Source organism: Pipra filicauda, unplaced genomic scaffold (genome assembly GCF_003945595.2).
Source record: "Pipra filicauda isolate LSUMZ 115617 unplaced genomic scaffold, ASM394559v2 scaffold266_size1643727_pilon, whole genome shotgun sequence".
Taxonomy (NCBI): domain Eukaryota; kingdom Metazoa; phylum Chordata; class Aves; order Passeriformes; family Pipridae; genus Pipra; species Pipra filicauda.
The window spans coordinates 657,130-680,621 of record NW_024104383.1 but is presented as its reverse complement, the minus strand read 5'-3'; the positions used below and the strand labels follow the sequence as shown (position 1 = coordinate 680,621).

Here is a 23,492-nt window from a genome sequence, read left to right as displayed (position 1 = left end):
TGAGGTCTCCCGGACCAAGATCACCCTTTGCTGCAGAGACAGAAGAAAAACATCCCAGTGGTTTTTCTCACTATCCTTTTGGCACAAGCCCTGGTGATGGCCATGGGCTTGCTGGGCTGCTCTGCTCCATCCAGACCTCCCAACACTGTTATTCCCAAAAAGGAATCCCAAAAAGAGTGGCCATCTGTACACGGACACACACATGCACACGTGTGTAATGTGCTTTAACAGTTTCCTCAGTCAAACCCGCCGCTCTCTGTGCTCCTCCCAGGAGTGTTGGTGCTGATCTCCCTGGGCACCCCCGGTGGCTCCCACCCGCAGTGACTCGGGTGCCCAGCAGGCACAGAGCTGTGCAAGGTGTCCGGGCTTCCCGCTGCTCGTGTGTCCCCAGCAGACCTGTGTGGGTATCCCCTCCTCATGATCTTTCATTCTTGCATTTGTATCTTTACTCCAGGAATCAGGCACCAAACCTGGAGCAAAGTCAAGCCCAGACCCTCCTCCTGGCTCATCCAGCCCTAGAGTTTGCCCAGGGCTCTGTTATTATCCTGCATCCCTGTAATTAGCTGCTTAGGCTGTGATTGCCCCATTGTCCGCTGGATGGGTTTAATCATTCTTTTCTCCTACAGTGGCAATTTTGTTCCAATTAATTATTTCAGTTTGAACAGCAATAGCTGGTTGAGTTTAGAGAGAAATTAAAAGGGTAGGGAAGGATAATGAGGAATGAGCTAACTTGGGAAAGGCTGCAGACAGGGCTGAGCGGGTCCCGCTTCTCTGCCAGCCTCTCACTTGCTCCCCAGAGAGCTTTCCAGGGCTGGGAAATGTTCTCTCTGGAATTGAGGATCTGGAGTGACACAGAGGCACTGCCTGGCTTCATCCCTGCCTGAGGGTGAAGGGATCCCCAGTACAGTGTTGTACTGGGTCTGATGGCAATGGGGAGGGGAGGGGAGCATACTCAGAACCCAGCCCCAAGGGAAAGTGTTGCTTGTTGTAGTGATAGGACAAGGGGGAATGGCTTCAGACTGACAGAGTAGGGTTAGATTAGCAACATCTGGCTGTGGCCCTTCCCTTCCCACAACATCTGGCCACTGGGCTGGCTGACAGACAGCAGCTGCCAGCTGAGGGGCAGATGCAGCAGCACATCCCATGCTCCTGTTGTGCAGGGCCATGGAAAATTGGATGAGGAGGGAGGGATGGTGTGTCCAGGGAGGCTCAGGTGCTCCCTTGCCCCAGAGTGCCTCCAGCTCCCTCAGCCTTGTGTCCCAAGCTAACCCCAGGCAGAGTGCCAGGGAGCCAGGGCCGGAGGGATCCGTGGTGAGTTGGAGCTCCCAGTGGGAGGGAGCTCAGAGGAGCTCTCACCCTGCCATGCTGACCCAAACACTGCTACAAAACACGTGATGTTACAGCAAACTGAGATCACCACATCCCTCATTAACTTGGTGGAATTACCCAGCGTGGGTGACGTTCTCAAGGTGATTTGGGATGAGACTGATTTAGAATTTTAAAAATTTAGAAATAAATAAATTTAAGGTTAGCCAAGGTTTTGAAAGGAGAGAAAAAACCATTAATGCCTTTCAGGAGTTACAAAAATGCTGCCTGTGCAATTCATGTATAATTCAATGAATTCCAGAGCAGTTTGAATATTTAAATTATGTATGATCAAAGCAATAAAAAAATCCCCGTTTTCTCACTTCAAGCCCCCCAGACACAATGCTCTCCAGTGTGTCCCCCCCAAAAGGCAGCTCCTGCCTCCGCACTTCCAGAGCTGGTGAGCCTCATCGCTCCCAAGAAATTGAGTTAGACTGGAAAAATACGGCCTCCAAGTGCTGCTGCTGTTCCCTAATCCAGGCGGATGCGCCGCTCAGCCAGCGCGTTGCCAGGGCGATGGGCACAGCCGGCAGGGCTGGGGAGGGGTGATGGGCACGGGGCGTGGGGAAGGAACCCCCCTGCCCACAGCCGCTGTCAGTGCCCGGGGGAGCCAAGGGCCGGGGATGGAGCTCCCGGAGCCGGTGCAGGACGATGTGGGGGTCTCATCCCCCGCCTCTCTCAGGGTGTCAGGGGCTGCAGAGCTGCAGCTCCGGCCTCGCTGCACATTTGTTCCCCCGTGGATGTGTCTGACTCCTCTCCCAGCTCCAGCACTCAGGGGCTTGGACTTGGCAGCTCCCCTGGCTGTGGCCAGGGAAAAAAGGGAAAATACCAACTAACTGCTCCCTCTGCCTATCCCTCCACCCCTCTCCAGATGCTGTAAATTTTCATTAGTACTCTGTAATTTAATTATCTATTCCCAAGAGAAAATTAGTCTTCAATTTACAAAAACTTCCCTGTTAATTTAAGCATAATAGTAGGGAGCACTGCAGTGCCAGAGCCGCATCCTGTGCCCCCTGCTCCCCCTCCCACAGCCTGGCAAAGGACAAATGCAAGGGAGAATTCCAATAACTCACCAAAGACCACTGGAAATCTCCCAATCAAGACTGCAAAGGTGTTCTTGGGAGCAGGAAAAGCAACTTTCTCCTGAAACAGGAGGTTATTTTGAACCTGGCAAATACCAATTCAGCTGGAGATTGATGCTGGAAGACTGGGAGAGAATGTGCCAGGCTCGCCAGGAATATGCCAGGTGAGCCATCGGTGCTCACCCAGGAGGCAGCTGCCACTGAACCCTCGGGGCTTTTAAACAGTCAGTCAGTGCCAGGCTCTGCAGCATCCTTGGCAGACCACTCTGCAGCCACAGCGTGGTCCCTGGGTTGGGCAGGACCACGGCGGCTCTGTCTGGGGCTGCTGCAGGTCCCTCAGTGCAGAGCCAAGGCTCCAGGCTCTCAGCCTGCCCACCCTGCCAGTGCTGCCCAGGCTGGGTCTGAGGGCATCGCTGTCCCCTCCTCGTGCAAACGCCGAGTGTGGGCCATGTGTGTCCCTGGCAGATATTGAGATGGATGATGGTGGCTCTGCTCATTAGAGGCTGTGGCAAAGGGTAGGTGCTGGGAGTCTCCATGCTGGGGGAGAGCTGCAAGGGGAGCTCATTAACTTGAAAAATTGGGTCCAGAGGGCTCATTTGTCTGAGATGGGTTCCCTGTTTTTTCTAGTAATATGGAAAATGAGGGAGGGGGATCTGAGCCTCTCCTCAGTGACCGGTGCTGTGATTTACCCCTTTCTCATTCATGTTCTCTCCTTCAAATTGCCTTTAATACTGTTTATTTTCCATGGGCCTTAAGCCTACCCATGTGGAATGTATGTAACCCTTCACTGCCATGGTACTGTACCCACAGGACAGAGTGGACACTGTGACATGTTTGCTCAGCCTGGCACCATGGGGATGCTTTTGAGGGGCCCACGATGCCCCCCTGGTCAGGCTGGGGTGGTCCCTGGCACCCACTGGCAGGCACTGCCATATAGGCTTGTTCTCTGATCCCTGGTCTCCTGCAGTAGGAAGTTTGTGCCCCCGTTGCCTTCCTCATTCTGCGGGGCCGTGGTGGGTGGCTGGTGGGCAGAGCCTGCTCTGAAGGATCAGAGAGGGCTCATCCTGGGTCTGGCACTGCCACTCACATGGGGAGGTGCCAGACCCTGTTGCAGGGAGAGGCTGTAACTTCAGCTGAACCTTTACTTGATGATTTCCCTCGATTTTCTGAGCAGATTCAGGGCAGAGGCTGCTGCAGGACACCTGGTGCACAGGATGCAGCGCTCCTGCTGCAGGGGGGCTGCAGGGCAGGCTGCTGGCACATGTCCCCCACCACGCTGGCAGCAGCCCCATGTGCCACCAATCACACCCCACTAACAGCAATCGCTAATTGCCCTGCACTGTTAATAAAGGCAGAGCTGTCAAACCACAGCAAATATTGGAGGGGAAGCCTGGAGTCATCCCCTGCCAATGCCCTCCCCTGGCCCTGACCCACGGCAGGAATGAGGCCCAGCTCTCTCCATGGCTGTGAGAGAAGGACCTGGGAGGAGGCCACGCTTTGAGCTGAGCCCCCGTGGAGCCCATGGAGGTGAGGGTTTGGCCACGGGGGCTGCTGAGCCCCCCAGCACTTCTGCACCTGCCAAAGGACAGACCAGAATCCCTCTAACCCTCACTGTACCAGGGCTGTTCCCTTCCCAGCCAGCCCTGCCCCAGACGTGGTTAAATTAGAAGGGAAATCTATTTCCTCTTTTAAAAAAAATCCAGGGGAGCAAAGTTGGTGTTAAATATAGAGATATGATATGTAAATGAATCTGACAACTGAGTGAATAAAAAATGAAGGTTTAAATTATTGAAGGGTGGGAGGAGATGGCGCATGCAAATAGCATTAATGTGGAAAGAGGCAGCGCTCGGAACAGGGAAGGAGGTTTTGAAACGTAATTATTTCTTTTAAGAAAAGCACTACATATGAAATAAAAGCCAACAGGGCCAGCGTGTGATTGTCTCAAAGCCCTTTCTCTCCTGCTTGTCCCTTTACCCTCCTGGTCTTTTTTTCATCCCCTGCAAAGCATTGAGAGAAATCGAAGGCTACTGAATTTTTTAGCTTTAATTAAAATCAGATGAATTAAGTTTTGATTGCTTAAGAACAAGTGAGAACCAGGGATGGCTGATCACAGGCTGCTGCTGAGAGGGCAGGAGGGGGTGTTTGGTAATTCATTTGGTGGGGTCAGGGCTCTGTGGCTGTCAGAGCCAGCGCAGTCACAGCCACCCCCTGGAATCAGTGGGGACCTCCAGCACTTTGCAGAGGAAGCATGGACTTAATTTACATGGAAAAACACCTGCCTGAAGATGTTAACCAGCCAGGAGGAGTTCAGTAGGGCTCAACTGTGCAGACACTCTGCCGGCTTTTGTTCCTGTTCCTCCCTGTGCTGCAGAGCCCGCAGGCAGGATCAGACGGAGCGGGGCCGGGTGAGGGAGCATTAGCCATTCAGTACTGAAAATAGAAAACTCAGTGGTGATTTTTATCAGTGATAAAGCAGACAAGGAATTCTGGCAGGCAATCTGTGAGCACAGAGAATGTCCCCATCACCTTCCTCACAGCTGTATTTCTGCCTCTCTGACCCTGTTCAGGACTGATGGAGCAGATTATGGGTTCCCTTTCCCTAATTCAGAACTTGATGGCTTGGGACAAGTTGTTAAAGTTATAGATCAAAATGTCATTTATTAGAAAAGTGCCTCTCCTGGGATTCTTATCCTTCATTCATTATTTGTCGTGTGCTGACAGTGAGCCCTGTTCTGCCTAATCTGTCTTTCTGGCTGTTTATACAGCCCTCACCACGGCACCACCCAAGTGCCTCCCATTGCTTAAAAAATGATGGTTTGCTTCCTGCTCCCTCCCCTGCTCTGCGAAGCCATGAGGGCTTCAGGATTTATGGAAAGTGTATGGGATTGACTTTCCCATTCCCTTCCAAGATACCAGTGGTGGAGGGTCCTCCCCAAGGATCTGCCCGAGGGGCTCGGTGGGGTGATGTGCAGGACTCACTCCACTGCCTGGGGTGCTGCCGTCCTGGGTGTTTTGGTGGTGACTCCTGTCATGGAGCAGTGACTCGGAGTGGTCCTGGTGCCCCCCACATCACATGAGGCTTCCCTGGCATTAGCCCCTGTTTGATGTTGGCCTCAGGCAGGGGGTCTTCCAGCCTGCAGTGGGGAACCCCCCGTGTTCCCTGCCTGGCCAGTGCCTCAGCCCACTCCTGGCAGGACAGAGGAGCCATCCAAGTGGACTCGCCGGCCGTTCGGACAGGACACGGGAGCAGTTCCTGCTTTCTAAATGATAAATCACCCTACACCACTATCAGACACACAGATCATGTTCATCACCAGCAGCCATTCATGACATAATTCTGCACAGCAACTGTTACATCTTCTGCAGATGATCCAAGAGCTCTCGGGTGTATGGAGTGGTTTGCTCAGTCTGTGTCTCTGCCCAGGCCAGCCCAGGGGTTTGTGCCTCCTGCATGAACCAATTACAGCAATTCCTGCCTCCCCCCTGACAGCTTTTGTGTTTATGAAATGAGGGGGAAAGAGAATTCCTCCATGGATCCCCACCTCATTTTCACTGTCTGCTTGACAGATGTCACTCATGCCACTTGTCAGGCCAGGTCCCAGGCTCAGCAAGACACAGAGCTGGCATCTGGTCTGGCCTCTCTGTGGGTTCAGCAGGACCCTGGTGGGACCAGTGCCCGTCTCTCAGCTCCCGCGGCTCCCATGGTTCCTGTGGCTCCCAGTCCATCTCAGTGCAGGTCCTTTCCTGCCCGGTTTGGCCGCCGTGTCTCCATGGCGACGCGCTCTCCCTGCCGCAGAGCATCCTTGGCTCGCCACTTCCAGCGCTGCATTTGTATTCCCAGCCTTTGTCTCCCGCCCGGCGCTGGCAGCCGGCCAGGCCAGGCATCCATTTCAAAGCAGCCTTTGTTTTATCGGTGCAATAGCTGCTCAGAAATCCATGGGATTCAATCAGGGCGAGAACACTGTGTTTCCTCGCTCTCCTCTTTCCCCCAGCCAAGGTGCTGTTGCTCAGCGTGACCACATCGCCCGCCGGGGGCACCGGGATGGGGCTGTGCCAGCGGCCTCATATCTGACAGGCAGGAGCAAGCGGGGGGAGACATTTTCCTCCTCCCTCCCATTCCCCAGGCATAGCTGACATTTCCTTGCCGAGTTAGACATGCCATTTCCAGCGCTGCCCTGTCCTCGAGGCTCAGGTACAGCCAGATCTGCTGAACTGCTGAGCCCGGCAGCTGAGATTCCAGCCCCTGGGCAGAGGAAAAAGATGCTTCGAGTCAACTCAGAGCCCAAAGCCCAGATCCTGCCTCAGCTCACTGCCCCTTCCCCCTGTGGCTGCCTGCTCCACCGGGGTAGGGTGAAGGCAGCCTGCCAGGGGTGTGATCCAGTAATTGCAGTATCCACCCCTGCTTCCAGGGGCATTCGAGACTTAGAAAATGGGATGATGTTACACATCTGCTCAAGTGTGCAAAGATAGATGTGAAAGTGTGTGTGTGCATGCACAGATGTATTGATGCAGGTTTATGGGGACCTCGGTTTCCAGGCACTCCAGTCCCTGTGGACCTTCCCCAGGGCACAGAGAGGCAGCCAGGAGGGGACACAAAGAGGGCAATGTGGTGTCATTGCTGAGGTCCTGGTGCTCCCCAGGGCATCCCTACAACCCTCAGAGCTTGGAGTGAGGCCAGAGGGAAAGAAGAGGATAATGGGAGAACAGTGAAGTCTTTGTTAAGGGCAGAGGCAGCACCCACGTGTCAAGCCCTGCCCAGAAAGAAAATGTCTCCAGGAGAACCTGTCCTCCGAAACAGGTGTCTTGGAAGGCAGTGGGAGCTGAGCAACCAGCCCAGGGGCAGCGGCTGTGGGGAGTGTATCCAGCAGCTAGTCCTGCCCTGCTGCTGTGGGGAGGCTTTCCAGCCTTGGGCCAGTCCCTCACAGCCTGGGTGTGCTGAGCGGGGCTGCAGCAGGGAGTGGGCATGAAGCTGCTGGTCTCAAGGGTCTCACAGGAAGGACCTTTCATCTTGCTGAACCTCAGACAGTCTGCTAAGTAATTCACTGCATTGTTAGGGTGAGATACAACCACCTCAGCATTACAGTTCCCATGACTGGGACCACTGGGAGAATCGGGAGCACAGGAGTTCAGGGTCACACAGAAAGGTCCCGGTGAGTGCCAGCTGTGGCCCAGGCAAAGTGCCACCCTGGCAGCACCGACGTGACTTTGCATGAGGACACTCTCACACCTGGAGATGGTCCCGCGAGGTAACGAGTGCCAGAGCTCATGCTGTGGTCTGTGGTGTTGCTCAATAAAGTGTGTCCTGGCCCCATTTTATTCTCCCTAATTAGGAAATTCGGTAGATGAATCGCTCTCTGAAGCCTAAACCAGAGCATATTGCTGGCACAGAAAGAACTGGTCTGCGGCAGAGTAGGAATTGTTTGTGCCATTGTCAGTGAGAAGTGCAAAGGAAACAGGTGAAATCTGTTAATCTGGTGCGGTGCTGAGAAAGAGCAGGTGTGAGTGAGGCAATCAATGAGCATTGATTAGAAAGGGGCTCACTGCTGTTTGACATGGAGGAGGACAGAGCAGACACACACAGGGTGTGCAGCCTCCTGTGTCAGCGCTCAGCACTGACCACGCTGGTGCTCTGGTCACTCCCGTCCCTCTCCCAGGGCACTGGCATTTCTCTGGAGGCATAGCTCATGTGTCTCTCACCGATTCACCACCTGGGATTAATCCTGGAGGAAGGGTGAGCTCTGCCATGGGTGCAGCTGGTGGGCTGAAGGGAGGGGAAGCTGTTTCTTCTGTGAACATCAGTGACTGCATGAGGCCATGGCAAATTATTGGACTGGAGGGCAGAAGCAGGAGGGAAAGGACTTTTCCCTTCACATGTCATCCACATCTTCCTGCTGGTGGCAAAGGACAGCGGTTTGTAACTCTGTGGGCTCTCCAAAGAGTGCTCTGCCTTTTTGTTTAGCAAAAACATAGAAACAAGCTAGAAAGAGCCACAGCTGTGGAAGAGAGGTCAGCGCGCGTGGACCTGGCAGACTCCACGTGGGCAAATCTGGCTGAGCTGCCCACAGGGCAGGTGATGCCCAGGGTGGCTGGACCTGCTGCTGCAGCAGCATCTCGAGGGACCTTTAGAGCCAGGGGACATTCCTCCACCAGCCTCTATGAGGGATTAGACTGGGCCGTATTTGCTAATGCCTGGGAAGTATGGAGTGTGGGCACTGGGGAGAGCCATAGGGAGCCCACCAGTGTGATTCCCTTTGGAAGCGCAGTGCAGCCCTGGTAAATCAATAAAGATTGGGAGCATCTCTTGCACTGCACCACTTCCGAGTGCAGGGATGTGAGGCTGGTGTAATTGGCTGGATGCAGAGTGAAATCCAGGCTCAGCAATTCCATTTTGCAGTTGGCAGCCTTCCCAAATGCAGATCGGGGAACGCGAGTTGGACTGGCTTTAAAACACAGGGAAATCCTTTATCTTTGATAATTTTTTTGCTGATTTAAAGGATAGGATTAAATCCCCATTTAATAACCCCAAGTGCCTGCTCTGCCCTGCTCTGATTGCTCTGTGTAACAGTGATAGTGGTGCCAAGGCGCTGGAGCCCAGAGGCAAGGCAGGGAATGTTCTCCCCAGCACAGATCCCATGGCTGTTTGCTGCTGCAGCCCTTGAAAAAGAGCCAACTGTTTAAACCCCAGCCTCAGCACAGGATGGTGTTCACTGTTTTCCAAGGCTTTTTCCAGCTGCTTTCCAGGGCTGTTTCCAGCTGCTTTCAGGGGTGCTCTGAAGGCAAGCCCAATGCTTTCTGTTACCGACTTCCAGTTTTGTCATTTGTGGGTTTTCCTCCTCATTAAGGATTCTCAGGGTCCCAAATGTCCCTCACTAACATACACAGCCCGTCTCACTGCACCGACAGGCTCCAGGGCAGGGATTGTTTCTATCAGTAAGTGCTGCCTGTTCACTACCTTTATACTGCCGCCTCTTACTGTCACCTGAGCTATTTTTAAATCCTGTAAATAAAGCCTCTACGATGAAAAGGAAAGGAGCCTCCTCACAGAGGAACACAGAGAATTGCCGTGTTGACGAGGAGACTGTTTCCCCTTGTCTGTCAAATCAGCTCATTTAGATTATTTAAGTCAAGAGCAATTTTGAAAACAATGTTTCTCCCGTGACAGCGGCTTTGCCCCGTGTAATGACTGAAGGGAATGAGCGGCTGAGAGTTACTGATGGCAAAGTCTCACGTCCCCAGACCTGCGCTGCTCCCAGCACAGCCCCAGCTCTGTTTTCCCAGGCATGAAGTAGATGGTATTTTCTAACATGTCGGCTTCCCGACTCCACGAAAGCCCTGACAGCAAACTGCAGCTGAAGGGCGGAGGGGATGGGAATGCTGAAATGGCGCCAGCTCCCCTTTAACTGTTTTCAGCCAGTGCATTTCTCTGCCTCCTGCAGTTTGTTCTCTTGCTCTGATGACATGAAAATCCTAATTAAAAAGTGAATGGGGATGTGATGATGGGAGGACCCGCGTGCGTGCCGGGCTGGCAGGGTGCAGGTGGCGGCTGCTGTTGCAGGGAGAGGACATTTGGGGATCGCTGCTCAGGAGGGCATGTTTGCCGAGTGATGAAAGTGTAACTGCACAGATCATCCCTGGCAGCTGCCTGAACGTGGGTGGTGTGTTTGCCCTTGAAGAGTTGTTTCTATCATTTCTAATTTCTGATGTAATGTATGACCACAGTGCTGCGAGCCATTCAAACACACAACAGAGAAGGGTGGCAGGGTGAGGAGGAAGCACTGCTGGAGGTTCCTCCCTTCACACACTGCCCTGAGCTCTCCTTCCTGCTCAGGAACATGCTGGTTCCTGGGAACAGTGATCCTATGAGGGTTAAGGATTTATCAACCCTTTGGCTGAAAGCAGCTCCCAAAACAGGTGGTTATGTATGTCTTTTCAAGCACAGGGATGCTGCTTTGCTGTCCCTTTGCTGGCAGAATCAGGAATCTGAGGCCTTAGCAAAGAACTCCCGAGGTCCAAGCTTCAGTGAATACCAAAGGACAAAGAATGAACTAAATAACTGTAGTAAGCAGGAGAGAAGGTCACTCAGAACCTCAGTTCCCAAATAACCTTAGGCTCAGTGCAGGTTAAGGCTAAAAACCAGGAGTGGGGGGTGAACATCAGAGTGCTGCTTCCAGCCAGCTGCCTTGACCTAGTACCACTGCTTTGACTAACAGGCTTCTGCATGGGTGAAGCTCAACCTTCCAGTTCTTCCAGAAGCAAATGTTCTTCCTGTTTGAGGGTTTATTAATTTCCCTTGTGTATCCAGGAGTTCACCAGCCAGTGTCATATGTGTCAGAACTCAGCTGAGCAAAGTGTTACCTGTGAGGGTGAAAGAGGTAAGAACACGACGCTGATGGAAGATGATGATGGGGTAGGTAATTGAGGGTTGGTTCCTGCAGCTGACATTTACACTTATACACTGATTATAAATATATATACACTGGTTATATATACACTGATTTGCTGACAGTGTATAACCAGCTGCAGCATTTACAGCACAGAATGGAAGTCACCACTGCAGCAGTCTAGTTGCTAGGAGCATGTGCATAAATAAAATTAGAGAACAATCTAAAATAATAAAGAAAGCTGCAGACCTTGACTATGAATTTTATTGACAGTGGCATAATACAGTTAACAAACTGACATAACAGGAGTACATAATGCATTCATCAGCCTTCCCAACTGAGGACAGACTTAACAGCAGCCCTCCTACACCACGTGTAGTACCTCCAAAGAGAGATGAAACAGGGCTGCTGTGAATGGAACAGTGAGAGGGAGCTGAGTCAGACTTCAGGAAATAATGGCTTTCAGTTACACACAATTACATGACAGTCCAAACTTTTTCATATGAAGAAAAATAAACATGACCAAATTAATTCAAACCAATTTCAAACTACCAGTACCCTTTAAGTCCAATCACTTTATGCCTGTGCATTTTCAGCTCACAGCAATGTACTCTGCATTACTGAGCCTCTATGGACAAAAATACCCTCCCTCGCTACTCTGCATTGTCATAAACCTCATCTTTAATAATGTATGATCTTCTTCAGCTGAAAAACACTGTACTTCATTCATGCAGGCAGAGACGGTGGATACTGCAGCAGATTTCCAGGGACAATTGCTCATATGCCCAGGGCATCCGTTCACGTCACAGGAGAATCAAATAGCATTCATTTTTTCACTAGCACTGACAAGAACTGAAGCTAGGCTGGTAGATGCTGGTGACAATGTGCAGCCGAGTGCAAAGAGAGAGCAGGAAGTTCCCTACCCCAACAAAACCTTGGACAGGGAGTACCTGTCAGATGGAGAACTGTTCACTGGGACTTGTCTGCTCTCAGTTTCACTTGTTCCTGACATTACTGCTCTCAGTTCTCATCCCTTATCCTGTTCAGTCTTTTGACTGGCTTGATTTTTCTAATTTCTGGGATACTGTTACTGAAGCCAAGTCCAGTAACACAGTGTGGCTCATATACTCCTCACTCTTCATTTTCTGTATTTGAAGTTACAGTATCTCTGTGTGTTTTGGAATAAGCTCTGTGTTCGCTTACATCAATCTTTCACCAGGTTTGCCAGTGCTGGGGACTTTTCTATTCCCTCCCTAAACCCAGCAGAGTCAGTGGAACGGTAAGAGAAAGGTCTCTGGTGGTTATTTACACATTAACACTCTTTACCTGCCAGTTATTGGTGCCCCAAGCTTGGTGCAGAGCCGGGCACACTGGCAGTGCCCTGGTAGAGCTGCCCAACACACGGAAAACATGTGGAAATGGATGTTATGTCCATCCGTGTCTTGTCCTGCATTGCTTGTGGAACAACTGTGCTGTGCTGAGGGCGTTTGATGACACAGCACCTGGAATTCCACGTATGCGCCTGGGAGAGTGAAGGAACAGGTCGGTACCCGGGACCGTCTGCTCCCTATGGCTCCCTGACAGGAGGGCACAGTGAGGTGGGGCCAGTCTCCTCTGCCGTGCCTGCAGTGACAGGACCAGAGCAAATGGCCTCAAGCTGAGACCAGGGAGATTCAGATTAGATATCAGAAAATATTTTTCACTGTTCGGGTGGTCAGGCATTGGAAGGGGCTGCCCAGGGAGGTGGTGGAGTCACCTTCTCTGGAGGTGTTTGAGAGGCATCTGGATGTGGCGCTGGGTGATGTGGTTTAAGGGTCACAGTGGTGGTGCTGGGTTGACAGTCTGACTGGATGACTTTAAAGTCTCTTCCAACCCTGATCACAGAATCACAGAATATCCTCATGTGAAAGGGATTCACATGGATCACCCAGTCCAACTCCTGGCCCTGCCCAGGACACCCCAGCAGTCCCACCCTGTCCCTGAGAGCGTTGTCCAAACGCTCCCTGAGGTCTGACGGCCTTGGGGCCGTGACCGCTGTCCTGGGGAGCCTGGTCAGTGCCCGACCACCCTCTGGGGGAAGAATCTTCTCCTGATGCCCATCTCAGCCCCCGTGACACAGCTCGAGGTGCAGTGATGCGATGATTCCGCGATTCCCTGACCCCGGGCCGGGCCGCGCCATGTCGGGGCGCCCCGGAAGCGCGGCCGGGGCGGGTTCGCTTCCTGCGCGCGGGGCGGGCGGGCGGTGGCGGCAGGAAATGGCGGCGGAGCTGCGGCTGCAGCTGCCGGGCCCTCCCGCTCCGCAGCGCCGGGCTCAGCCCGCATAGAGCCGCCGGCCGCGCCGGGCCCGCGCCGCCGCCTCCGGGACGGACTCCGAGCACTTTACATACATGAGGTACCGGGAGCGCGGGCGGCGCCGCCCGGGCCGCGCGGGGCGGGGGACGGGCCGGGCGGCGGCGGAGCCCCGGGCGGCCCGAGGGGTCGGGGTCGCCCTCGCCGGGTCGCGGGGCCGGCGGAGGAGCCGCCCCGGGGGGGTCGCGGCGCCCGCCCAGAGCGGTGTTCCCCCCACCCCGGGCCGGGCTCTGCCCTCCCCGGCTCGGGGTTCGCTCCTGCGGGGCCGGCAGCGCTCGGGGGCCGCCGGTGGGGCACGGAGGGTCCCGGGGCTGCGCCGGAACCGCATCCGCGGGATGAAGTGATGCAGCAGAATTGTTTTCCTTAAAGTCCTTGAAAGGGTGAAGTGCAGGTAGGACGGAGCAGGGCTGGGTGTTGGGGTGCAGGTAGGACGCGCAGGGATGGGTGCTGGGCTCCCGGAATGGGTGCTGGGCGCAGGGGGCACACAGGGCCGGCAGGGCAGGCTGTGCCCGCTCCTGTCCCGGGACGCACACACACCGCTGCATCCCGTCCCTGGGCGATCCGTGTTCTCCCTGCTCCCTCCTGACCAACCCCACCTGGAGCTCCCTGTACATCCTGACCCCGCACCAGTTTTATTTTCGTGCTGCATTGCTGTTGACATGGAAACCAACACCGCTTTCTCTTCTAGAGAATTGGAAGCTAAAGCTACCAAAGAAGTCGAAAGAAAACTAAGCAGGTAAAAGGCTCATTTAAATTCCCTCCCACAGTTTAGATGGAGAGTTGGCCTTGGGCTAGAAATAGTTGTGGGCTTTATCGGGAGCTTTAATCTCTTGTTAATTGTAAAGATAAAAAAAAACCCTGAATTGGAAAACGTCCTCTATTGCGTAGAGAAATCTCTGCAAGTTTAGTTAGTTCTGCAGACTAAACACCTTTTTAGCAGGTTGGTTTTTTTTTCGAATAACAACATCAGGTGTATAATAGAGTGTCTTTAATATGGGAGGTTTTTGAAGAGAAAAATAACTTTTCTGCTCTAGCGCACAGTACCTAAAAATAACTAAAAAATAAAGGAAGAGTTGGTTCTTTTTTTTTCTATACACTTCAGGCAAATATTATTGGGAGGCAAGAAACAATTGGTTGTGGCAAGAACTCGAATAAACTGTATGTTGCCGTAGAACTATTGGATCTTTGCCTCTTTTGCCACGAAGAGTTAGTTGGTGAATTTCCCGTTAGCACGTAGTTTGTAGAAGGAAAACTTTGTAGAATGGGCAGGAGTTCAGAGTCATGTTGAATTAAGAATTCTGTGCCATCACACGTCATTTTTCTATTTAAGTAGTTGTTTCTTCTGCACCGTTTGCTTTTAGTCCTGTGACTTTCCCACAGATATCTGCTCTGTTTTTTACATTCTTTGATTTCAGCTTTTGTCCTACTTCCTTTTTGGGTTCTTTTTCAGTTAGACCTTAAAGGGCCTTTTGCTAATTGTTAAAGGGATTTCCAAACGTGCCCAAACCCTGAATGCAGCTGATAGAATCCCGGATTTGGTACCTTGCATTTTTCCCTCTTTCCCGTGCCTGAGCAGTCTCCCGCTTCCAGGCCGAGTTAGGATCGCACTGTGAAAACTGCTTTGCTTTCCCCTGCTGTCAGGATTTTTTTGGTAATACACTTAAACATGAATAATTTTTCCCATGTTGTTGTTGAAATAAATACACGGAGTAATTTGAACACGTGGAATCTTTAAGATACCTTTGGCACATTGCTGTTAACCCGTCAGGGTTCTGTGAAAGCACTTGGTGTTCTCTCGATGACAGAAGTGATTTCAGAACTGTGTTATTTAGAGTGACAGAGTGCTAAGTTCAGAGCAGTATTTGGTGCCAGTCTTAGTAAGTCAGTAGATCTGCACATTTTTATGACCTTAGCAGAGATCTTGTCATGCTGCAGGCGAGGCCAAGAGTGACAAGAAGTGAAAGAAAACTATAGACGTGCCAAAATTCAGTGCTTGGAGAGTAAATCGTACTGTGGAATGGGTCCCTGTGTCTCTCTGACACAGAGGGGTATGTTATATTCATTGAAAAGATTCAGAACTGGTTTGAAGTTCACATTGCTGCCCCATCTGGTTTATGTTTAGCCAGGGAGCCCTGGTCGTGTGAGCACACAGCTGATAAACCGTGATGTGCCTGCGCTGGACGGGCCTGGTTAATTGTTTTACTGGGGTAGAACTCAGCAGATAGCCCTCATTCTTCCTCCAGTGGCATTATTTACAGTCTTATTAAATTTACAGTGACCTAGTCAAGATGTAAAAGAGCACATATTCTTCCCTGGGAAGGTACATAGCCCTGTGCTATAGTTCATGTTAATCTCAGATTTCACAGTGTGGATGTAGACTCTGAACACCATGGGACACTGGGTTTGCTTCGTGTGTGTTCTGAAGTCTGTGTTCTGGAGTTTATGCTTATAAATTAATGGGTAGCAAATATTTTTTATCTTACTGGGAATATTGGCCTAGACTGTAGGTTTGTGACAGGATTAAGTATTACAGATTTCAGTACAGCTTGCTTATCCAGTTGGAGTGATTCCTATTTTACACTCAGGATTAGCATTTGGCTTGCTTGGCCTTTTGAAAAAGAATCCTCATTTGGTCTGTGTTCTCTCTAGAATTCATACATGCCTAGTGCTGCACAAATATTCCTGGTCTCAAAAATAAGCCCGTGACAGTAATTCAGACAAGTCCATTGCACACTGTTAATGTTACGAGTCAAGTGTCACCTGTTTGGCCAGAACAAGAGCTATCCGGTGTTAACTGGGGACATCTGAGAGTTAAATTTGGTTAAAATCAGGACTGCTAAAAATCACCATTTAGTTCTTCTGATTTAAGCAATAACCTTTCAATTCTGTTTGGTAAACAGGGCTCTCCTGCCTCATTTATGTGGAACTGAGAGAAGGTAAATATCTGAAATACGTTTACAATTATTTTCCCAAACCCAAGGGTTTGTCTTGTTTCACAAGCATGCAAACCATAGGGAAGAATCTCCATGGCTTCCATTCATCTGTGATTCTGCTCCACATTCCATCTGCATTGGTTGCAGACTGGCCATGTTTTGGGAGAGCAAACTTCTCACCTGTAGATTTCATCCTTGTATTCTAAGTTGTTACTGTACAATTGATTTTTATGGTTTTGTGTTACAATAACTACAATATTACTGTGATATGTTCCTTATTTGCTGCAGGAGTAAAAAAGAGCTGGCTCAATGATAGAGACATAGAGAAACAGGGAGAAATGCAGTTGTTTGTTGATGTTTAAGCAGTTGGGTTTCTGTTGGGTTTTGGGAGGTGTAGTCTTTTCCCTGGGAAACTTCTGATGGAATGATGTCTGCTGTGAAAGGGGAAGAGTTTACTGCAGAAAAAAAAACATTCTATTTGTGCTTTTCAAGACTTTTAGAGACACCTTTGCAAAATTACTTTTGCGTTTTGGGTCTCAGAGCAAAGCCCTGTGCAGAGCAGTGCTGCCTCTGCAGCAGTAAGGCTGCAGCAGCCTGGGAGTGGGTCAGAGTTAAGGTGCTGGTTTTGAACAGTTGTTTGGGTTTGTGCTTCTGTTAGAGCCTCCTGTGGTATGACCAGTGTGACTGTGGAGGAGCAGTTTAATCTGCCTCCTTCGGTCCCTCATTTGTTACAGAAGATAGGGATTGTTTATGGCTGCTGCTGGAGTCTTGTGGAGTTGGATGATAAACTTCTTGGGAAACAGATCTGTCTTTTGTCTGCTTACATAGCAGTGAACATCTCGGGTGAAACTTGAGGACAAAACTAACACAAATGTGCCAGAATTATGGTGCATTTATAGTGCTTGTAGTTGGGAACATTGTTCTGATGAGCCAGCGTCTGTACTGGGAAAATGGGAAAGCTGAATGTGTTCCAGGTAATTGGTAGTGGCAGACATGGTAGGTGCAATTCTAGCACTTCACTTTTAGGGTGATAATTTAAAGACTGAGGTATTTAAAAGCAAAAAAGAAAGTAGCTGATACTCATTTACTAATTAATTATTCATTGAAGTATTTGTTTCAGTTTTTAGCTTGGCAGCACCTCTCCTTTCTGTTAATAGCTGGAAAGAACTAACACACACACACACACACACACACACACACACACACACACACGTCTGTAAATGAGTGGGTTTGTTTTGTTCTCACTGCCTGAGGCTCTCTGTGCTCCCAGGAACACGCTGGGTGGGTTCAGGTGCCAGAGCATTTGTTGGGGTTTTTTGTTAACTTCAAAGTCCTGGTGTCTATTCCGTGAACTCTTCCTGGTGTAGTTGGCTGTTCTGTGGGACACATGGATAAAGGAACTGTAGGATCCCTCTTTAATCAAAATACACAGTTTATAATTGATCCTTGTAGAATTCTGGCGAGTAGAAAAGCTGTTGGTTTTTATAGAACCTGAGAAATCATTTTTATTGGCAGTTGTATGTAATTGTGTAATTTCAAAAAATTTAAAGATTAGGAAACTTTTATGTCAAAATATAAACAGTCTCAGCGACGTATTTGGAAGTGTGTGTAGAAGATCAGCTGTAGGTTGAGCACATGGTGCTTTGCAGAATTGTGAAAGACCTTTTGATTCCTGATGCTTACCTGTAGTTACCTGGCAGTGTTCCACCTGTAGCACTGCAAGTTAATTTATAACTAGAAGAAGAGCAAACAGTGGAAAGAATTAATTTATTTATTTGTTTCACCCAAAATTTATTTTATGTTTGTCACTGGAATTTTTAGAGTGGTTTCAAAAGCCTCTGTGTACAATCACTTCTAATTCTACCTTGTGTGTTTGCTCCATGGGGTATATGGGAAAAAGGTAAAAATCCATAGTTATTTTTTGCCTTCAGCTGTTAATCCAGTTGCCACCATGTCCCCAGGTGTCACATCCACATGGCTGTTAAATCCCTCCAGGGATGGTGACTCGGAATTCTTGTAACCATCATTTCCTCTGTGAGGTGACAGAATTGTGATTTTATTGTGGCAAAACATGTTGCCCTTTGGTAAATTGTAACAACAAAGATAGCAGTGCTGCACAAACATTAATTACTGCATCCTCAGCCTGTCTGCCAGGGAGTATATGGGTGAACTTGATTTTCCCCTTCTGCAACATAAGAATAAAGGTTAAATATGACTATTTCAGCCCAGGTATTTTTACAATGCCAAACTGGACCTTTAGAAATTAAAGATTAATAGAACTCTTTTTCAAGAATTAAAGTAATGAGTGAAACGTGATTTGATATAAATATTGACCTGAAATGTTTGCAGTTTGAGCATGAGAGCTTTTTCTAGTTTCCATAAGCCAAATAACAAATCAGTCCATACAAAAATAAAGTGTCTTGCACTCTCTTGATACCTGTTCTAGGAGATTAAAAGGCTGGGTTTGGTTTTGATTTTTTTTTTTTTTTAAATGGCTTAATTGAGGAAAACATTTTAGTAGTTTGTTAGGGTTTTTCCCCCTTATACAAGGAATTGTGCTGGGGTACACAGCTGGAGCAAAAAATCGCTTTTAAAAAAAAATGGTAAATATTTATCTGACCCTCGGTCTGTTCAAATTTATGCAGATACCAGCAGTTTCTCCTTGCACATTCTCAGAGCCATCAAATGTGCAGTCTCTCCTGAGATCAAGATCCATTTTCATTTGGTCTCATTTGAAAATAAAGCACCTTTCAAGTTAAGCTGTTGAAACCAGAGGCCTTTGTTCTGTCTCCGATGTGGATTTCCTATGGCCGGGGTGTTTTATTTTCACTTGATCTAAATTGAAAAATATGGTTTGCATTTCTGCTAAGGCCATTTAACCTTGAGCAAGCTAATCCCATTACACAGGAGGAGAAGGACGTTCCCTGTGCATGTGTTTGGTGGAAGTGGGGTGGCTGATGGGGGAGATCATGGGCCTGTTTGTGTGTTTATGTTCTCAGTTGGAGCGCTCGGGCCTTGGCTGGGGCCCGCTGGCAGACCGAGCCGAGCGTGCTGCTGCAGACACTTTGGCCACACAAGGTCGATGGATTAAATCTCCCAGATACAGGGAAAAGCCCAGCAAAAAACTGGTTGTTTTTCTGGCTTTGTGTTGTTACCACAAGACCGGATTCCTGTGGTGGTTCCTGTTCCGCGCTGTAAAGGGCCATGGGGCTGCTGTTAGTTTGTACACAGGAACAGGGAGCCCTTAGTCAGAGGTGGTGAATGGGAAATGCTGCATTCCACTCCTCTTTCTCAGGGAGTAGCATCAGAAATGGAGCTTGTTTGTTATATGTTCCAATGGAGGTGGACTCGGAGGCATCAATCCCATCATTTGCTGTCTGGTGAGAGGGCCATGGATTTGTGCGTTGGAAAGAATAAGGGAGAAGACACTTCCTGCTGTCAGATGAAAATTCAGGAGTTCTGCCTGACACTCTGAAGACTTAATAGGCAAATGTGAATTTGTGTCTAAGGCTTAAGTTTATGTATGAGGGTGGGGGATAGGCCTGTCTTCCTTGAAGGGTTCAGTTTTCAGGGAAGAACGGGAGCAGGAAGGGCTTTGCTGCTGCTGTACAGTGGGTTAGTTTTGCACTCCAGTCACTAAGATTCAATGTTATAGTGGTAATTAATACTCTTAAAAACTCAGCATGAACTATAGGTGGATAATTTTTATCCATCGGTTGCCTGGGGTCCTGATCCTAATCATCAGAGGTTTTGTGTATCCTAAGCTGGCTTTGTGATCTAGAATCTGTTTTTCTAAATTAGATGAAAATCAGATGTCATAGAGTGTCATAATTTAGGAGTTCTGTTGTTCCTGTGTGAAAACAAACCGATGATGCTGTGGTAGAATATTCCAGAGATATTGGTATGTTAGTTGTTAGCATCTGTATTCTCAAAATGAAATCCTGTTGATTTAGCTGGAGCAGGATTGATGAGTTACTTTTTTTCCTGTGAAAATACTATTTTGCATTCTGCTTGTTCTTGAACGTGCTACAGCTTTCTTCTAAAAGCGGAACAATTTTTCAGTTAATGCAGTTTTGGCATGTGACAGACTGAAATTTGTTATACAAAACAAGTGCTGGTGGCTTTCTTAGCTCTTAGAGCTCTCAGAGATTCTGTAACTAAGCTTTTGCTCCAGCAGCCAGTCCGAGGGGAGGTCCCAGCCTGGGTGTTGGCAGGGTGGGCAGAGCTGCCCACGGACCATGTCCACCGAGGAACTGTGGCTGGGAGAGAGAAGGGCTGTGGGCATGAGCTCTCCTGGCTGAGGGAGGAGGACACAGTACTCTGCCTTTTCAGCTGGATTAGGCATCTCCTGCTGTCAGTGATACCTCAGGAAGTACTGAATTCCCGAGGAGTGAACCATTGGCTCTGCTCTGTATGGAAGGGAGCTGTAAATGAACTGGGGGTCGTGTTGAGAAGGAGCTAGGACCTATAGAACCTGTTTCCTCTACACTGATTCCAGACCTGGTATTGTTCTCCAAATTAAATTACCTGTTAAAAATTGGACTGTCCCAAATTAGCCCAAACTGAGGATCAGTGTCACCAACGTCCCTTTGGTTACAAATGCTCAGGGCGTGAGACAACAAGGGACAAGACTGACTGATGTGTCACCTTTGCAGTGCACAGATGTCACTGCAGGGTAATCATTAAACTCAGATTTGCACTGCATCCAAGGGGTTGCTCTAAGTGAAACTAGCCAGCTGGAATTGTTTCTGCAGTTACATGACTGACCTCTTAGTTGTCCATGAAATCATTTTTGAGACCCAGCTGTAAATGCAAAATTGCTTGTGCAGTGAGACAGTCCTCGATGAGTCTTGCAGCCATATGATAAAGCTGTGGCAAAATGCAAAACAGCCAGGTTGTGTTTGGTGGGTTGTGATTCCTCTGGCAGTGCAACTGAAACACAGAGGGGGCTCAGAAGTAACACTTTTAGATATTTTTTTTTTTGCATATCTTAGCACATCAGAAACAATTCTTAAGAGAAGTAACTAATGCTTGCTGTCTGTTATTGGAAAATCTTAAAAGCCAGAATTTGGTCTGTGGAAGCTTCTCAGAGCAAGGGTGTGTCTGTAGCAGGTCAGTGTGTGGGTGGTTTGAGTGCTCACTGTCAGAGCAGCTCTGCTGCTGGTCAGACCTGCAGGACCAGGCTGCTGCTGCTGCTGCTGCTGCTGCTGCTGCTCACACGTGCAACAGGAGGTGCTGCTACCTGGAACAACCCCCTCGGAGTGGTAGAGGAGAAAAGGGATGCTGGATGTGCAGTAAAGCACTGTTATTCCAACAGAAGGGAGCACTGGGGAAAGAAGCAGGCAGTGGCTGGAATGGGGTTTGCAGTGAGAACCAGGATCTCTGCAATCAGGGATTGACAGTGATTGCTGTTGGTGGTTGCTCTGTGAGTACATTCAGCCACCGAAATATAAATTTAAGTATAAATGGCATTTTATGTAATGGCATTTATAATATGGCATTGTCCTTACTGGGAGGAGAGCCACCTTCACCATCTTGCTGGAGAACTTCAGATCAGGACAAAAAAACAATTTTAGAGCTTAAAGGTAGAACTGAAATGGGCAGCAGTAACCTGGGAGCTGCCTCTCCCAAAGGAATGGTGGGATCATAAATCAGGATGAGGATAAACTGCTGCTGGGTACCAGAAGGAGATGACCTGGTGAGCTGCTGTTCAGCATCACTTACACTGGCACCACCTGCACGAGAGCAGTGCTCAGAGTGCTACTGTTTGTCTCATTAACCAGTGAGGAACTTATATGAATATGCTGCAGTGGAACTGGGCAACTGGGAGCCTGAACTCACATGTGGATTTTTAAAAAAATTAAAAATGAAAACTCCAAAACTGACACCTGCAGTCACTTTGAAAGGGACTTGAGCTAAAAGTAAAATTAACTGGTTATTTATATATCTAAAAAAGTAATGAAAGTTTTAGTACTTGTGGAATATCTTGTAGTTTAATGCATTCAATTGGCATTGTTTCTGACAGATACCACATTATCTTGTCTGAAAGTGGAGGTGTGTGGTTATGAGCAGTTTGGGGTTAAAAAGGAGCCCAGTGTTTCCAGGCAGAGGCAAGTAGTGACTGCCCCAATTGACATTGTTAGTTCTTTTTCCTCAAAAATCTTTTGAAGTGTGTTTTTAAGCAGAGTAAGCTGGACAGGGATGTTGCTGCTCAGCCTCCAGTTTGAGCACAAAATACCGCGTATCAAGTGAATTTAGTTAATGCACTGAGGTTTGGGTTCGCTTTTGACAAGCTGCAGTTTTGTCCGTGGGTTGGGGAGCTCTAAAATGGCCCTGTTGGTGCCAGCTGTGGTCTGACAGTGCCCACGCTCGGGTGGTTCCTGGCAGAGGTGGTTGGGGGTGAGGGAGCTGGTGCAGATGTGCAGGGGGTCTGTGGCTTTGGCTGAGTGTGGGAATGCTCCGGGCTGGGATGTGCCAGAGCTCAGTTGTACCAGTTCGGTAGAGATTAAATAACATCTGAATTTGCTGCCTTTTGAATCAAATTAAAGTCTAAGCCTTCATTGTAAGCTCTGGAAGAAAGAACACCTTACGTGTAGCTTGACACCACATCTGCTCTTAAAGTCCTGTCACTTGTGTCTTGCAGTGACAGTGACAGTCCCTGTAGAAACAGGATCCAATTAGAAGCAAAATTCCCCAGTTCCTTTTGTGTCACTGTGAAATAATTGTTCTAAAATGAATCTAAGTGTGTACAGATTGTATTTTGGGAGAGTTAATTACAAACTGTGTGGTTCAGGGATTTAGTGCAAGAAGAGGAAGAACAGTTGATGGAAGAAAGGAAAAAGAGAAAAGAAGACAAGAAGAAGAAGGAAGCTGCTCAAAAAAAGGTATGTGGAGCACTGAAAAATAAAACCGTGTGCTCAGGGGTGACTTGTTTCACCACTAGTAAAAACTGATTTAGCTGTTGTTACTCACAGGTGTTTTCTTGTTAATGTAGTGTTTTAGATTCAGATGTGCTGTCAGTTATATGGTGGTAACTGTCATACTGAACAATGTAATTGGCTCTGTGTAGTTTCTTACAAGACTAAATTTTCTTCTGAGATGACCCTTGTTTTTAATGATTGTCACTAGAGGCGGTTTTAAGTTTGAAACCTCTCACTGTAAATGCATTTATTAGTAGAATAAAAGTACCATTTGAAGGTAGTGGCTTTCAACTGTATCCTTATTTTAATATATCTTATTCTTCAGTATGGAAACATGTCATAAGAGAATTTGTAGTAGGATAGGTGGATAAAAATGAAAATATTGATAGCAAAGGTGTTTAGGGATGGAAACATCACAGGAATGCTTGTAAACACTTCAGAATCCCTGTTTACTGACAGGAT

The 23,492-nt window shown here is 48.8% G+C and overlaps 1 protein-coding gene across 9 annotated transcripts in view; it reads left to right on the top strand.

The window, feature by feature from the left end:
- Window positions 1-23,492, top strand: part of TNRC6A (trinucleotide repeat containing adaptor 6A) — a 61,904-nt gene that overhangs the window by 5,527 nt on the left and 32,885 nt on the right. For 4 of the 9 annotated variants that reach the window (XM_027736045.2, XM_027736044.2, XM_027736037.2 and 1 more), the window contains exons 1-4: window positions 13,090-13,220; window positions 13,866-13,913; window positions 16,078-16,113; window positions 22,904-22,994. In XM_027736045.2, the coding sequence (XP_027591846.1) occupies window positions 13,216-13,220; window positions 13,866-13,913; window positions 16,078-16,113; window positions 22,904-22,994 (180 nt within the window). In that variant the 5' untranslated portion in view covers window positions 13,090-13,215. Of the gene's footprint in view, window positions 1-13,088; window positions 13,221-13,821; window positions 13,914-16,077; window positions 16,114-22,903; window positions 22,995-23,492 lie in introns of those variants that run through there. The other 5 variants (XM_027736036.2, XM_027736043.2, XM_027736040.2 and 2 more) reach the window with 4 other exon arrangements.